The 15,078-nt window shown below is 44.5% G+C and overlaps 1 protein-coding gene across 2 annotated transcripts; it reads left to right on the forward strand.

Moving 5' to 3' along the window:
* The first annotated feature begins 1,631 nt into the window (after nt 1-1,631).
* Nucleotides 1,632-12,188, forward strand: LDHB (lactate dehydrogenase B). Of its 2 annotated transcripts, none has more exons than XM_066568396.1 (8): nt 1,632-1,821; nt 3,150-3,281; nt 6,095-6,212; nt 6,692-6,865; nt 8,652-8,825; nt 10,076-10,193; nt 11,029-11,152; nt 11,835-12,188. In XM_066568396.1, the coding sequence occupies exons 2-8, from the start codon at nt 3,156-3,158 to the stop codon at nt 12,000-12,002; spliced, it is 1,002 nt and encodes a 333-aa protein (XP_066424493.1). In that variant the 5' UTR covers nt 1,632-1,821; nt 3,150-3,155; the 3' UTR covers nt 12,003-12,188. The 2 variants fall into 2 exon arrangements, with proteins under 2 accessions (XP_066424493.1, XP_066424492.1); XM_066568395.1 differs by lacking the exon at nt 1,632-1,821 and adding an exon at nt 2,165-2,346.
* The last annotated feature ends 2,890 nt before the right edge of the window (nt 12,189-15,078 follow it).

Below are 15,078 nucleotides of genomic sequence, written 5' to 3' on the forward strand. Positions count from 1 at the left end.
TGTTGCCAAACTGGAGCTGAACTTTGAAACTGTGACCTGTCACCAGGAGATTTTCCATGTGACCTTGGGGAGATCTTTTCACCTCTCTGTGCCTCAATCCTCCATCATCTGGAACAATAAGTAAGTAAATATTTAAGAGCAGGAAAAGGGAACAAGCTTCTTTCTCCTACCCACTGTCTTGCTCCTACCTTGTCTATTTCGATTGAAAGGACTTCAGGTAGGGGATTAAATACCCTGTGCTTTTAGCACTGCATGCAAAATGAAGCCTGATCATAAGAAGAGCTCTTGTAACCTGTGGTAAATGGACTGTCTGCCTTTTAAAGCTTTAATATCTTGCAAATAGGAATGGTACATTTCCCTCTCTAATTCCAAATGCTACTGTGATAACTGATTGTTGAAAGTTCATAAGGAGAGAGAAGGATCCTGCCCAAAGAAGACACAATGCAGTGGTGAATGTTCCTCACAACAGGCACGGGCAGGACAAGGACCTTGGTTATGGGTCAGGAATTAAAAACTTTCCTCTGGTCCTTCCCTAATATCTCCAGAATCTTTTTATCTCCTTTCCTCCCTATTTCCTTAAATTTGAGCTGTGCATGTTCCTGTTGTGATTATAGAAGACAGCTTTTCTGACCCTTACGTTTCATTGTGTAATTATTATTTACCTCCAGCTTCCAGTGCAGCTGTAATTTCAAAGTCTTGAATTGATTTTCTTACAGCAAGCTGCTACCTGAAGTGTCATGTGGATGGCTTAACCCATTTCTTTCCCTGCAGGGGACCTTTTGCAAAAAAATGTGTAGAAGCAAAGCAGGCCACAGTTAGACAGTGATTTAAAGCCAGCATGGATCTGTACTGATCTGCTGCCCAGAAAAGCAGGTTTCATCCTTTGCTCACCACCATGCTCCCACCATCATTTGTTTGGCTGCTTGGTGAGCCATGGGGAATTAATCCAGTTATTACTAAACCTGGCAAAATATCTGGAAAAAAACAATCGATACAACTTTAAACCAGCCGCAGCAACAGAATAAAAAAAAGGGCAGCCATAGTCATAGGCAGGCAGGGCTGGGCTCTCTGCCTAGTCCCATTTAACCCAGTGACTTATTTGGGAGGACTCTGGAATCCACTGTTCTGTTTTCCCTCTTGTGAGAGAGACTAAATCATGTGTGATGGGGAACCTAAAGCTTTCTGGTTTCTTCCCCACTGGAACTAATTGCATACCATTCAGTGTTGTGCTTCTACTTTCTTCCTTTACGGCTAGAAAGATGTAATGTTAGATCACTAGATGAAACAAACTCTGTTTGTTGTTATCCTGTATTTTGCTTGCTTTGGTCCTGGAGGAATTCCAAGAAATACCTTCCTTCTCCGTTCAGCAGCAGTGGCCGATTGTACACCCAGATTTTCAGTCTGTGTGTTCTGCGTGTATGAGGAAAAGGAAAATATCATCTGACTCTTATTGCTACTTACAGTGTCGGATTTGCTTCCTACTTTAACAAGGCGTTGAACTACATTCACGCTTATTACCATCTTTAAGGGATGCCCTACTAGGATATCGCGAAAGAGTGTGCTGGGTCTGGCCGAGACCGAGGGAGAGGGAGGAGGCGCAGTGGTGGTGGCTCTGCTCAGGTTACACTCTTTGTTGGCCTGCCTCAGGTTACCTCCCTTATTCCTGCCGGGGCATCGCTCCGTGTCTCCAGGAGGGATTCGTCCAGCCACCAAAAATCCAACCGGAGTCAGGCCCGGGACAGAAATCAGCGGGCGCAAAAATCAGATACCCCTTACTGAGGAGACATCCCCAACTTGAGCAAGTTCTCCCCGAAAGACCAGGTAAAATGCTTTACTTTTGCCATATTTTATATCGATTGCAGCGATTCTGGCCAAGCCTGCGGCTCTGTGACACCAGGGACCAACAGCCCTGTTGTTCCCTGTGGAAGAGGAGCTGCCGAGGCCACCAGTGTCGCACGGCCACCCCCGGCCCCGGCAGCATCGCTGCTCCCGGCGGCGCGCCCAGCGGTGTCCCGGGGACACAGCTCCAGGGACGGGCCACCAGCGCCGGCCCTGCGCCACTGCGGGACCGGGGCGGAGCAGCGACATCCTTGAGGCTCCGTCCTTGGCGGGGATTGAGCGCGGCCGCCGCCTCCCCCCAGCCCGCGCCGCCGGGCCCGCCCCTTCCGCTGCGGAGCGGTCTTTGCCTGAGCCCCGAGCCCCGAGCCCCGCTCTCCCCGAGCTGCTCCGGCTCGCCTTCTGTTGCGGAGCGCTCGTTGCCTGAGCCCCGCGCCCCTTCCGTTCCGGAGCGCTCCCTGCCTGAGCTCCGCGCTCCCCTCGCCGCTTCTGCGCTGCTCCCGCTGCCCGGTGCGTACGGGGAGACCCCGCTCCGGGACACGGGGTGCTGAATGGCCGCCCAGCCGGCCCATCACTTGATCCCGCCGTGCTTCGGCCTTGCCGCGCGCCGAGCATCCCTGCGTGGCCAGCGGGTGATGCCTGAGGTGGCCGGAGCCGGGCCGGGCTCCCGAGGGTTCAGGTTGGGGTCTGGAATGGCCGGAGCCGGGCGGCGGTTCCCGGAGGTTTGGGTTTGGAGTGGCCGGAGCCGGGCTACGGGCTCCGAGTGTTGGGGTCTAGGATGGCCCGAGCTGGGCTGCGCTCCCGCAGGTTTGGGGTGGCCGGGGCCGGGCGGTGGCTCGGGGCTGGTCCCCGGCTGTGCTCAGGGCGCCCTGGTGCCGCTGCGGCCCCTGACTGCCCTGGCGCGGCCCTGGGCCTCGGGCAGCCTCGGGGGCCCGAGGAGAGGAGCCGGGGAAATCCCAGCCCGCTCCCTGCGGCCCGGCTGGCTCGTGGAGTCCCGTCCCGGAGCCCCAGTGTGCCGAGAGGTGAATGCCCAGGGCTCGGCAGCGCTGATGGAATTTCACCTCTGGCGGGCGGCTCTGGGAACGGCGGTAGCGGGGTGTGCTGCCAGCCCCTGGCCGGGCACAGGGAGGGCAGGCACCTAGAGCTGTGTGGGTGGTGAGGGGTGACTCGTGGCTTGGAAGGAGCCCCGCGAGCAAGGGCAGCGTGCCCGGAGCTGCTTTACGTAGGCTGTGGCAGGTGACTCCTCCCTTCAGAAAATGCCTTCAGCTCCCTCTGGCCTGCTCTGATCCACATCTTTCCGTCTCTACTCACAGAACACCATGGCCACCGTCAAGGACCAGCTGATCAGCCCCATTGCAGAGGGAGCCAAGGTCCCCAACAACAAGATCACGGTTGTGGGGGTTGGCCAGGTTGGGATGGCCGCTGCTATCAGCGTCCTTGGAAAGGTACGGCTCAAGGACAGCGTGCTCCCCAAGCCTGCGTGCTGTCGTGCTCTGCACTGCCTTTCTTAGGAAAAGGTGGGACATTTGGGAGGTTGGCACAGGAATGAATCATTAGCAGCTCGGGTAAGCTAGCAGTGACCTACAAGCCTGACCTCCACATTCAACCTCTCCTTGTTCTCTCACTTTTCTGTCTTTGTTTAGCAGTAAATGTCTCATTAGGCAGAATGATTTTCCAGGCTGCTGGGAAAATGTAGGTAGGAATGACTCTGCAGCCCCTACCACACTTCTCATTCTCTTCTTAATTTTTTGTTCTTCCCCAACAAAGCTGGAGTTTGCTTGGTGAGGGAGCTCTGCTGGGCAAAGAATGGGGACAGAGCAAAAATCTGGGTGAAATATAGGATAGCAATCAAGAGTGTTTGCTTTTATTCTTTTAAAGAATATGTGCTCTAGTAGCTGAAAATACTGCTATCCCCTTCAGCAGCTTCTTGATTTCTCTTAAGCCCTTTTTGCTTGTTTAAATGACTTTATTTTTTTTTTTCCAGAGAGGTGTTAGCTAGTTTTTAAATAACTAAAAACAGAGGGCTGAACTTGGAGGTTATTATTACTTTTCCTGCTGCTGGTTTGTGGGATATGTTTGTCAAATCTCATGGTGCAGTCTTTGAGCAAAGTAAAGGCTTATTAATCAATGAGGATGTCTTGTACTTTGCACTTTGTTTTTAGAGAATATTGTGAATTCATTAAATTTGAAAAGACAGGTAGAAACTGCAGACTTTTTTTGTTTTAAAAAGAAGGCACCAACAGATATGCCCTGCACCCTTGCAGGGGCAGATCTTAAATCAGATAGTTCACAGTCAGATGAAAAATCTTGCTTGTATGAATAAACCAACTGTAATTTGTTTGTAGATGACCCTCCAGTGAATTACCCTGAGGATGCATGTTTTAATGCATGTTTAATTATATTAAAAAAAAAAATTAAGGCCTTTCACTTGCTGATATTCATGAACCCTGTGAGCAAAGAAAAACTGACAGAAGGAACAGGCCACAATGAAACTAAGTGCGAAACTGATGTGAAAGTGGCAAATAGTTTTTAAAACAAATAAGTAAAGAAGAAATTTAATGGAAAAACAGTGATAGCTCCATGTGGGTTTTTATATATAACGATTTTTAAGCACATGGTTGCCTGTCATGGTCTGAAATCAGTTGTTTTTGATGTTACCTGTGGGGGAGCCAGGTGATGTTACCACAAATTGAACCACAATTCAGCATTCATTTAATGCACTTCTCTAAGCAGGGTCAAACTGCCTTGTCAGATAGCTAGGCACAAAGTTTTACTGTTAATGAACAGTATGCACCAAACTCAGAATAAGAACTGGCTTTAAATTCTTCAAGCATGGATGATGACATGGAGTTTATTTCTGTCAGGTTTCTGCTTTTACTCTTTCACAACTATAAGCTGCAGTATAAAATGTTTTCATAATAAAACCATCTGGTTCTTGTAACTGAATTATAATAATGTAATACAATCATTTGGGCTGGAAAAGATCTCTTATGATCATTGAGACCAACTGTTAACCCAGAGCGTGTCTCCAAGTGCCACATCTAAAAGTTTTATAAACACATCAAAGGATTGTGACCCAACAGCTTCTCTGGGCAGCCTTACCACCCTTCTGGTGATGAATTTTTTCCTTCTATCCAATATAAACCTCTCCTGGCACAGGGTGTATCCTGTCCCTTGTTCCTTGGGAGCAGAGCCCAACCCCACCTGGCTGCCCCCTCCTGTCAGGGGGTTGTGGAGAGCAGTAGGGCTCCCCTGAGCCTCCTTTTCTCCAGGCTGAGCCCCCCAGCTCCTTCAGCCTCTCCTGATGCTCCAGCTCCATTCTCCAGCTCCGTTCCCTTCTCTGGACACGCTCCAGCCCCTCAATATGTTTGTAGTGAAGGAATACAGGATTTGAGGTGTAGCCTCAGTGCCAAGCCCAGGGGGACAGTCACTGCCCTGGTCCTGCTGGCCACTCTGTTTCTGATACAGCCAGAATGCCTTTGGCCTTTTTGGCCAGCTGGGCTGGCTCATGTTCAGCCACTGCCAACCAGTATGATGTGGGTTTCACTTGTGCAAAATGCTTGGCTCTAATACTGATTTCAGTTTGTTGGTGTGGTATTAACTGTACAAATTTGCATGACTCTAAAACTTCCACGTTAGTTATTTAGTTCCTGCTCAGTTAGAGACATTGGTGTTACCATACTGATTTAGAAATGGGAGCTAAATCTGTTCTCACAGATCTGATCACACAGTAGCTCCTGTAGAGAAAAATAGCTAAAGAATCCTTTTTCTCTCAATTTCAGCGTTGAGGAGATCTGTTCTCATTGTATATTTTTGTGAAATGAATTGACTGATGGTATGTTGAAAGAGAATTCTTATTTTAGATGGTGTGTTCTTTCAGATATTTAAATATTTAAAACAGGCCCGTTAGCTGGATAGATTTAGAGGGTTTGCCACAACTCTGAAAGATGCAACTTTTTTCCAAAGATAATAACTAAATTAAGAAGTGCTTTTCTAGCAAAGGGTTGGCTGTGCACTCAAAGTCTCCACAAATTATACCTTTTTTGGAAAGTCTGAGTGGGTTTTGTGAATCTGTGCTATAGTAGCCTCTGACTTCATGAGATGCATCAGAACACCAAGATAGTGCTGGTTTATTTGGAGAAGAGATGCTTTCAGATGGGGGAAACATGTTACTTTAAAATGTAGTTTAGCTCTGCTCTGGGTTAACTTTAAAATGCATGTGAACTGCTTCATTGACTTCACATTTTGTTGTTTTTAGGGTCTTTGTGATGAGCTTGCTCTGGTTGATGTTATGGAAGACAGACTAAAAGGAGAAATGATGGACCTGCAGCATGGGAGCGTGTTCCTTCACACTCACAAGATTGTGGCAGACAAAGGTGCACTTCAGTTTCTTTGGTTTAATACTGATATTTTGTGACTTTGCTTAATAGTGGAGAATTAGTTGTGCAGTCCTAAAGAATTCTTAGAATTTGGCATTGAATAAGGTGAAGTGTGTGAGTTGGGGTGAGTTCAGATGAATACCATAATGGCAGTGGCTCTTAAGCTGGGCTCTCTTACATCTCTTAACAATTTGGGGCTTGTTTAGTAAAATTGATTTTAGTGAAACTCTATGTAGAAGAAATAGTATTTTTTTCATAGTGGAAATGAGAGTCAGAATGGCTAAATGGACTCTCAACACCCAGGTATTGATATATCAGGTCAATGTTAGGAGATGTTGCTGGCTTTCAAACTGATGCTTTGGGTTTTGGGTTTGAATGCAGAAGCTCCCTCTAACTCCTGTATTAACACAATGCTACTGGAATTAGTGGAGTTATTTTAAACACACTCTGTATCTTCTCCCCTGTGCTCTGGTTAGACTATGCTGTCACTGCCAACTCCAAGATCGTGGTGCTGACTGCAGGAGTCCGTCAGCAGGAGGGAGAGAGTCGCCTCAACCTGGTGCAGAGGAATGTGAATGTCTTCAAAAACATCGTTCCTCAGGTTGTCAAGTACAGCCCCAACTGCATCATCCTGGTGGTTTCCAACCCAGGTAATGCTCTCCTCTCCTAATTACTTACAGATTTGGTTTGACAAGATAAAACATTAGTTAGTTCTCAGAAAATCTCTTCAAATACAAATTGTTGGAACTTAATAGCTTTTTGTGGACATCTGACAGTACAGACAAATACTCTGTACTTTCTGATGATCTTTTTATTCAGAACTTGTCGTGTCCATTTTAGAAGAGTGCTTCGTGATAAATAGTTAAGTTCTTTGCATATTTTGGCTTAAGCAGTAGGAAATTTAAATTTTTTCTCTCTAATGGAAGCTTTTGTGTCTGGATAGGATAGGGCTGTTTTTCAGCATGAAGAACTTGCCCTGTAGTTGTGGCTATATTTTCAGAAAAAAGCATTTGCATGCTGAAGCCTATGGTGAAACAAGGGCTGTCTGTACTCCACAGTTCAATTAAAACAGGAAAAAGAGTTAATTATGCATATTTGTCTGTTCACTTGCAAGTATCTCATTGCACTGAGACAGCTTGGATATTTGGATGTCTAAAGGTAACTGTAAATATTCTGGTGTGCTTTGTTGGGTGTCCCTGTAGGGTTGTCTTTGCTTAATTCAACATCTGAAACCTCTACTGAAGAACTGTGGTGATGAAGTGACACTGCTTTTAAAGAAAACCTAGCAGAGTGGAACCATTGCATGCTCTGTTGGGGGATGAGTGATGATCTGGCGTACAGTCAGCCAGTATTCTGAGCAAATAGAGTGACTTGCAGCAGTTCTAAGCACTTACCTGAAAACCAAACTGAGACAAAGATCAGGCTGTTCTTGTTCTAGCAAAGCTGAATTCAGCCTGTTGACTTCTCTCCAGCAGAGCAGCTGCAGGAGGAGAATTGCATGTTGCTTTTTCAGAATTATTTTTATAATCCTTTGTTTTCTCAGTGTGTGGAGTTTTGTCCACTAGTCTTACATAGTGAAGGTTGTTGTGAGCCCATGAGAAGGAGCTTTGGGTGTGTAACCTTGATGCCCTTCCCTGCCCCAGCTGAGGCTGTAGGGAACATGCCACTGGTGAGGTGTGAGCTGTGCTTGGTGCCTGAGCAGAGCAAATGATGCATTTCAGATCTGGGCACACAAATGTGTTCCCTCCTGAGAACTGCCTGGCTCCTCAGAGTTGGAGTCAATTCCTGCAGCCTGCTTATTGCTGTTGCTTTGAGCTGTGAATTAGAGCTCTCTGCTCACATCCTTCTGTCTGCCCTACCTAGCTCTGGGTTTTTTCCTAAAACTGTATTTTTAGAAACAAATGCAGCTAAAGCACATTGCTCATCTGGCTTTTCATGCTGCAGAGGTGGTAGATGTAGAAAGTGCTTAGTGCACAAATTAAGAAATTAAACTGAAGGAATTACCAGCTACAAAGAGTATGTAAATCTCAGACTTTTGGTTGTAAATTGTTTAACCTGTTGTTGTGATGGTGAACTGGAAGGGAGCATTATTCAGGAAATTGCTGGAATGTTTTAGCCATATGAGATCAGTCCCAGTTCTGAATGCCCTAGGGCTTTAACTGTGATCAAAAAAAAGTGTGTCCAACTTTAGCTGGTAGGAATCTAATCTCTAAAGACCTTCCTCAAATTTTCTTAGGACCCATCAAGCTACTGTTTAAAATTTCAAGCACTGCATCCATTTTAATCCCCCAAATAGCCAGATCCAAACTTCCTTGATCAGTGAGCATGACTGTGTTTTGAGTCCTCCTGATTGCCCTACTACGCTCAGTAAGGAAATTTTTGGAGCATTTTTGGTGTGAGTGGAGTTTCATTTGCCCTGCATGCTTTTCCTTTCAGTGGATATATTAACCTATATCACATGGAAGCTGAGTGGGCTGCCAAAAAACCGTGTGATTGGAAGTGGCTGCAATCTGGACACGGCCAGATTCCGTTATCTGATGTCCGAGAGACTTGGGATCCATCCAAGCAGCTGCCATGGCTGGATCTTGGGAGAGCACGGTGATTCCAGTGGTAAGGAGCAGTTCTGATCTCCCTGGGAATGAGCCAAACCATAGCAGAGGTTGAGGCCTGAGGTTTCTTACAGGATTCTAAAGGAACGGCTGCAGCTGAGCTCAAGTAACTGGTACTTTGCTGTATTTTTATGAAGATTAGAGTTGAGAGAAGTACAGGAAATCCACCTACATTTAATAAATATGATTGTGGCTGTACGATTGAAGCCTGAGCTGAAAAGGCCAGTTTTGTGAGGCTGTGTTATGAAGGCTGCAGCTTGCTTCTCTTTATCCTCAGTTTTTGGAGTACAATTCCATAGCCTTTGGCACAGTTCTCTGAAAGCAGTATCAGCACTTGCTAGGTCATTAGCTGAGCTTGTTATTCTAGCAGTCCATATCCAGGCTAACAAAATTATCCCTTACCTTATTTTGTGACTTTCCTCCTTGCTGTTTAAAGCAAAGATAGTTTTAAAATGAGAAATCAAAGAAATTTATCTGTCCTAATTCAGTTCATGTATTCCAAATCTGAAATGCTGCAGCAGAACATCTATGTACATTGTTACTACTTTATATTTTCATGCTGTGTATTTCTAAGGGAGCCACCTCTTCATTGTCCCATTGCATTTGATCTAAGTACAGTGTCTGATCAACAGCAGCAATTATTGTAGCCAGCTCTATACCAATGAAAGCAGAGTTTGGCTGAGCACATGCAGAGCTTATCCTGTGTCATTGTCACAGCTGCTTTTGCTTTGAAGTAACTCCACATTCCTGCTTACTTCCCAAAAACAGAGACTCAGCCTGCCTCTGAGCTTCCAGGATGCAGGGAGAGGTGCATGTTCCTGTCTTGATAGTCTAAGTTTGCATATTGCTGCCCTCTTATTTGTGTAAATAAGAACAGACTTCTTGAAGGCTGATCCTACTACTGATTAGTGAAACTGCAAATGCTGCCATTTTGAGTAAAATCAGTTCTAAAAGGCCAGGTAGCTAAAATATGCCTTTTTACTAGAATTTGATGTTTCTGACTTCAGAAACTTCCAGGCTCTGACTTGTCACATGTTACAAGTGACTTGTTTAAGTGCCAGTACTAAAACAGTCTCACGTTTGACTCCCAGAGTTCTGAGATTTAACTGTAGCTAAATAAAAATGTAAAACCTGCCTCAGCCATTGCTGTAGTTCTGGCTGCTCCTCCTTTGTTTCCAATTATTTTGGCTAGGAAAGGTGGAGGGGGAGTTGCCACATGCTGTTGGCACTGATGTCCTGCCTCTTTTGCAGTGGCTGTTTGGAGTGGAGTGAACGTGGCAGGGGTTTCCCTCCAGGAGCTGAACCCCGCCATGGGAACTGACAAAGATCCTGAGAACTGGAAGGAGATCCACAAGCAAGTGGTTGCAAGGTATGATGATCTGAGGGATAATGTGGATGGATGCCATGCTGACAACAGTTTGTGTGCACTCTGTCTCTCCTGGTGCAGCTTTCATGCCCTCTTAGGTAGAGTGTTGCTTGAGTGAGTGGGGCTGCTTTTTTAAACACAGAAATGCAGGATTTCAGCTGGTAAGATTTGTTACCCTCCAAGGAGACAGGTTATTGCATAAAAAACCCACTTAAGTGCTGGAGCACTTGAGCTGTGAGTGCTTGTTTTCCCACGTGGAGCTTCTTCAACAGGTAACTTTGTTCAAAGGGCACAAGCCCAAGAAAAAGTAGCATGTTTCTGTGAGCAGAGTGTTGGAATTGGGGAAAATGCTGTTCATGGATGCAGGAGAGTTTGCGTACAGCTGACTACATGTTGCTAAGTCTCTTGTGAAATGAGTATACACTCACTAGGATAAAGTGTGTGCAGATGCTGGCTAAAAACCTCAGGATGTAGTGGTGCTTTGACTCTAAATGTTTGCCTATTCCATTGTGCCTCTGACTGAAACAGAGCTTGTCAGGTATAGGTGCCATTTTCTACTTAACGCTAGGATCTCTTCCTAGGTGGGAGCTAATTTTGTTTGCAGCTAATCCTATGAGAACGACAGGATTCTTTATTATGCATAGGGGATAATACAGATTTTATGCTTTATCCTCTAATGTTGAAACACATAACTTGGACATTTTAATTCCAAAACGTACAGTGTGTTTCAGGAGTTTGAAAATTTTTAAATGGCTTACATTGACTGGTTTTAAGACTTGTAATGTGCAGTGGCTTGCTTGAAGACATCTTAATGAAGTTGTATTTCAATGTTTCCTAGTGCCTACGAGGTGATCAAACTAAAGGGATACACAAACTGGGCTATTGGCTTTAGTGTGGCTGACCTCTGTGAGACCATCCTGAAGAACCTATACCGGGTTCATTCAGTTGCTACTCTGGTGAAGGTAAGAATTGGGGGCTGATTGGACACTCTGGCTCTTTTTTGTTCTGGACAGGCTAAATAGCCTCTATTAGCAAGGTGCTGAATGAAGGAAGCTTTGTAAAATACTACTTTGAATTTCAAATGGCAGCTTACTATTGCCCTTTCTTCTAGGCTGACCTCTTTTCACAAGTATGGAGCTGAAAAGGAAGTTCTCTGTGCAGAACTACCTTTGTGTGAAGCTTTGCTATGTGTAGCATATGCAGATTCCTTGAAAGGAAGTTATCAGTGTAAAAGTGGAAGAGTTCTTGGAGGCCCAGCTGTGATTCCAAGAGCCATTGTCCTTTTATAGCTGGTGTAACCTGCTGTATGTGGTCTGTACCAGCTCCCCAACCTCTGCTGCAGCAAGGGCTCTGAGCTCCCTCTGTTGGCCTGTCCTAATCCTAATCCTGTGTCTGAATCTTTTCAGCTCCTTGCTGTATAGAACTAAGTGAGAGAGAGGTTTGAAAGTGGGGTTTCTGCCATCAGCTGTTTGGTATTGCCAGGCATTTGGTCTGAAACAGCTCTATACTATTTATTTTCTTGAATTCATTGTGGCTGAAATTTTTTCTGCAGGTTGTAAAACGATGGTTTTTGAGCTCTGCAACATAAACCAACCACAGAACTGTGATGACAGGCCTGTGTCTGATCTCTTCTGTTTGTGACAGGGCATGTATGGCATTCAGAATGAGGTCTTCTTGAGCCTTCCTTCTGTCCTAAGTTCCTCTGGCCTGACGAGTGTCATCAACCAAAAGCTGAAGGACGATGAGGTGAGCCAGCTGAGGAAGAGCGCGGACACACTGTGGGACGTCCAGAAGGATATCAAGGATCTGTAACTCCTGAATGCTAGGTTTCAGCAATGTTGTAGAAAAACAGCGTGTTGTTTGCAGATGGGGGTTCTACTCACTGTGTATCTCAATGGTCAACATGAAATGTTCTTCCAGACTTTTGTCCATGGTAGCTAAGCTTATGCTTGCTGTAACGCACAACCTTGCAAACAAATAAAGCGATTTTCAGGCGTCTTTGGTTGTCTTAGTGACTCTTTCAGTATGTAAATTATCTGCCTTACTCTGGCATTTTCCTGTAGTGTTTGCTACGGACTACATGGAAGTGTAGACTTGATGTGTCCTTCTAAAAGGTTGGAAACAAAGTAGTAAGAGTGAATTGGTGGGATTTCGCTAGCACCACCTTGCTGTGAGCAAGCTACCACCACTGGCTTTTCTCAGTCCAGGTGCTGAGTAAGTGGAGTTCATTCCCAGACCTGTTTCTGATAGAGAACTTCATAGTTTTACTGATGAGTAGAGGAAATGGAATGAGCATTTGGCTCTGTGCCACCAGCCAAAAATATGCCAGCAATAAGGTTCTGTATGCCACTGGCATAGAAAGAGTCCCATAGATCCTTCCCTCTTCTGGACTAAATTCTTTGCTTGTTAGTGGTGCCTAGTTCTTATAATTCAAAAAACAATATTATTTTCTATTTGATTATCCAAAATTCAAGGTTTTTTTCTGGACCTAGACTGGAATGTTGTGATTTTGGTCTTGTTTATTAGACAAACCAAGTTGGGTCTTAAATCTCTAAATTTCAGCATGATTGTTAAAGGCTTTATATACTTGGAGGGGGAGCAGATTAAAAAAAAAATCGTAGTTTATTTCTTAATCACTTACTGTTATGGAGTAAATATTAACCATAAAATAGAACTGCAGAATCTAAATGTCCAGGGGACAGACAGCATCAAATCCATGTGTCTTGTGGGGCCTGTTAGTTTTGTTTCATTACAAATGGTCTGAGACTATGCTGGAGCAATTTAAAGCTCTTTTCTATCTGCATTAAAATGCTTTGGATATTGGACTAAAACACTTTCACAAGCAGGTAGCTTAATTTTTGTAGTTCCTTTTAAAAGGGAAGATCATGCAAGTGTTGTTAAATTGCAGGTTAACTTTGTGTGATTCAGTAAGGATCGTGTAGTTACTGAAATATGCATGGCATGCTGCTGGCAGCATTATTTACAAAGAGTATCCCAGAGACCTCGGGAGATGTTTTATTCTTAGTTACAGGCTGAATTCCAGCCTCCTTTGCCAAGAGGGGGGAGGAAATTATATTCTCTGCTTTCCTAGCTTGGTGTGGCGATCTTACTGGAAAGCTTTCCACACCTGGATGGATTAAAGTTCCTGCTAAGAGCTGTTCATGATCAGCTGGATTTAGGAGGTAAATGGCACAAGGTGCTACTCTTTTCAGGACACACCCATTAGGAAAATTCACCTGAGCACTTTTAGTACAGGAACCTTGCACAGTTCCTTCCTGGCTTTGTTCTTACAGTCTTCTCAGCAATTAAGTAATTCAAAGTTGTGTTGTGGGACCTTGCAGGATTCTTGAGTGATGTGCATGAAGAGGCATCAGCTGTCTCAGGGAACAGGGAGTGCTCCCTTTGCCCTTCTGCTGGTGTTACATATTGATTTTTGATGGTCACCTGGCTACAGTAAACAGGATTTTTCACTGACTGCATCCTCACACATTACAATGTAGGGTCAGACCTTGTTCTGTGGTTGGCAAACAGATCCAAAGGGACATTTTCAGCATCCATGGTCCTGGTGCTTGAGCTGAGGGATTCTGTCACCTGCTGTCAGCTGCTTCAATCCCCTCCAGGTGCACCGGGGAGGCTTTTTTTGTTAGTGATCACAGACTTAACAAGATCTTTAGTGCCTAGACATTAAGCAAACAGAGAACTCATGAAAAAATCTGTTCTGTTTAAAGACGAAGTGGATACAGGTGAAGGAGGAAACTGAAGGAATGAAGAAAAAATTGGTTTGTGTGGTGAGAAGTTTTCTTGCACATCAGCAATTTCACTGTACTACCCTTTTTTCTTTCTACTTTCCTTTTTTTCAACTGCTTTTGGGGATATGACATCATGAAGAAACATTCTAAAAAATTTAGGCAGCAGTGAATAGCCATCCCGGGTGTTATGCAGGATTAGTTCCAAATTGTTAAATAGGAATGAGTATCCTGGGTTAGTGCATTTTAAGCTTTTACAAATAGGCTCTTCAGCTGTTACTTGCATCCACTGATGCTTGTAAGACCTATGCAAGTGCCACAATGATATTGTGATCATTTTCTCTTAGGAATCTTAGCACACACAATCTTTTATTTTCATTGCAGCTGCGTGGCTGTAGAATAGCTTCCCTGTGTGTGTTTATACAATACCAGCCTATCACCTCCTGTTACTTGGAGTCTATCCACAATTTAGTATTATATCAACCATATAAGTTCCTAAATAACAATATTGCTATAGGATATCTGTGGGTTTTGATCCAAATATAATAGGTTTATGTTTTCTTCTGTATGCTTTGTTTGTTCAGGCCATTGATACACAAATGTTGCTTATTTTATGTGGTTTTTAGCCACATTCCTGTGTCTCAAGAGGTACCTTGGTCATTCCTTGGCCCAGCAGAGACCATTGTGGTGCTGTTGGGCAGAGCAGTGCAGCTAGCAAGAAGAAATGCTTCAAAACACTTCAGAAAAGTGAGGACAGCCTCCTCTGTTCACTCACACAGAGTAAGATCAGTAATGTTATTTTAATTGCCATAAGGCTCTGGACCCCCTTGCATTTGCAGGTGCACAAATACTGGAGAGCAGAAAGTCAGTCTGATTACACCGCAAATGTGCATATTGACAGACAACAAGGGACTTTACTGACTTTTAGTGTTAAATCATGTATTTTTTTATTAGTCAAATGATAAAATTGGGACAGGAACTTGAAGGCATATTTAAACAGTGAGTGTTAAAATTAACACATAGCTGCAGAGGGATGAAAATGTTTCATAAATGTATTTTTAAGACTTGTAGTGCTGACGTGACTTTTATACCAGCTAACTTAGGACTGTGGTTTATGGTAATTAGGTGACTTCAGTTGCTCA

The sequence above is a fragment of the Molothrus aeneus genome, chromosome 32 (genome assembly GCF_037042795.1).
Source record: "Molothrus aeneus isolate 106 chromosome 32, BPBGC_Maene_1.0, whole genome shotgun sequence".
NCBI lineage: Eukaryota > Metazoa > Chordata > Aves > Passeriformes > Icteridae > Molothrus > Molothrus aeneus.